This window comes from Gastrolobium bilobum, unplaced genomic scaffold (genome assembly GCF_033153095.1).
Source record: "Gastrolobium bilobum isolate Gb01-03AN ecotype WA unplaced genomic scaffold, APGP_CSIRO_Gbil_v1 utg8534, whole genome shotgun sequence".
In the NCBI taxonomy this organism is placed as follows: domain Eukaryota; kingdom Viridiplantae; phylum Streptophyta; class Magnoliopsida; order Fabales; family Fabaceae; genus Gastrolobium; species Gastrolobium bilobum.
The window spans coordinates 34,028-36,056 of NW_026895826.1; the positions used below are offsets into that span (position 1 = coordinate 34,028).

The window sequence follows — 2,029 nt, forward strand, 5'->3', positions numbered from 1 at the left end:
AGAAAGCAGTCTATGAAAGTAAATTACTATCATCAAACGATCCATTAAACCAACAAGCTGCTGGATCTTCAAGGTGAACGGTGTTTGATTTAGTTTCTTTTTGAAAATTCTGTCTTTTAGTTCTTGAATTGGTTTTCTTTCATTTTCATTTTTAATTTTTCTTGAACTTACATTTTCCTTATAGATTTTGCAGATCAATAATTTTTACTGTGAAAACAAATTGATACACTTAGAATTCTGCCAAATCTTAAAAAAAAAAAAAAGTTTGGTTGTTAAACACTTTACAAGGGGATCACAATGGCATTGGCAGCTCAACTCGCAGCTTTGCATAACACAATGAAGGATTTGGTCATGGTTATGGAAGAATCCAAGCAACCAGCACCTACTCCAATAGTTGCTATAGCACCTATATGCTCACTTTGCTATGGTGCTCATGCCTTTGAAGAATGCCCCAGCAACCCAACATCTGTTCTTTATGTGGGAGACTTCAACTACAATTATATCAACCACAACCAATTTGATCAGCAAGGATGGCAGAACCAAGAATGTAATTTTGCCCAAAATCAAGGCCAAAATTACCAATACCAGCAGCCTTATCATGGATGGCATCAGTCATTTGAAGCAGAAGAGCCTTTTTCACCTTGTTTTATGCTTCCTCCTTTTGTTGAACAGCTAGAACAACATGTTGCAGAAGCTCAACCTCCAAATGAGCAGTGGATGAATCAAATGCTAGAAAACCATGAAGTTATGCTTCAAAGTCATGGAGCTATCTTGAAGAGCCTTGAGATACAAATGGGGCAGATTGCTTCTGCCCTTAGTTGTAGACCTTTGGAGACACTACCAAGTGACACAGAAATACCTAAAAGGGATGGAAAAGAAGTGTGCAAAGCCCTCCACTTGAGGAATGGGCAGCAAGTGGATAACATTGTTACAGCCCAACCATCAACCACTCAATCCTCACCTCAAGACAAAGATGATGAGAAGGAAACTACAACTGAACCAGTGTGGGCAGCATTGAAATCAAACGAATCAGACAAGCTAATGCAAAACATTGAAGTTCATCAACCTATATCAAAGGCAATACAGATCCCATTTCCTCAGAGACTCCAAGAGCAGCAACAAGAGCACTATCTCTCCAATAATTTTTCATCCAAGCTGAAAAATCCAGGTTCTTCTTTAATTTCATGTGCAATAGAAGAAACGAATATTGTCCCTGATGGAAAAATAGAGAACAAATTAGTGAAAGTTTATAGGTTTATTTTTCCAACAGATTTCATGATAGTTGATTTTGAAGCTGACAAGGATGTGCCCATTATATTGGATAGGCCATTCTTAGTTAAAGAGGATGCTATAATTGATGTTGAAAAAGGAAAATTGACCATGAGAGTTAATGAGGAAAAGATGACTTTTAATGTTTTAAAAACAATAAATGTCACTGATGAAGATGTTAATGACTATTCTGCTATTTCATTTTATGATCATTTGGTTGCTCACAACTTGCTTTTAAATAGTGAAATTAGCAATTTAGAAATGGGCAGCCTCAAACATGTGGAGGAAAAGCAAAATGAAAGTGAACTTGTGTCAGCCTTTGTGTCCCCACCACCCAAATTCTTTGGAGACAAGAAATTTGAACCATTAAAATTTCTTGAGAAAAATCTGAGCTACAGCTTCTTATATCAACTGAGAAGACTTAGTCTAACCATGAAGGAAATAATGCAAAAGAAAATAATCAAATGGTTAGATACAGGGTAAATTATTCTAAATTTGAAGATAAGAATCAAATTATTTCCAATCAAGTTTAGATGGTTAAAACGTTGCTGGAGCAGGCATGAGGATAAAGAAAAGAATTTTGTTTCTTTACTAGATGCTGGATGAAAATAAAAAAGAGTTTAGTTGATTAGTTAGTTAGTGTACTTGTTGATATTAGAGCTTAGGTTAGTTTAGTATTAGTAACTGCTCACGTGTTTAATTTTTTTTTTTTCTACATAGGTTTTAGCTTGTTACTAGTGAGTTTCGATTTTTTTTAGAT

General features: G+C 35.3%; 1 protein-coding gene across 1 annotated transcript; it reads left to right on the forward strand.

Moving 5' to 3' along the window:
• Positions 1 to 297: 297 nt before the first annotated feature.
• On the forward strand, positions 298 to 1,752 carry LOC133296232 (uncharacterized). The gene has a single exon (XM_061495179.1). It carries the CDS (start codon positions 298 to 300, stop codon positions 1,750 to 1,752), a length of 1,455 nt encoding a protein of 484 aa, XP_061351163.1.
• The last annotated feature ends 277 nt before the right edge of the window (positions 1,753 to 2,029 follow it).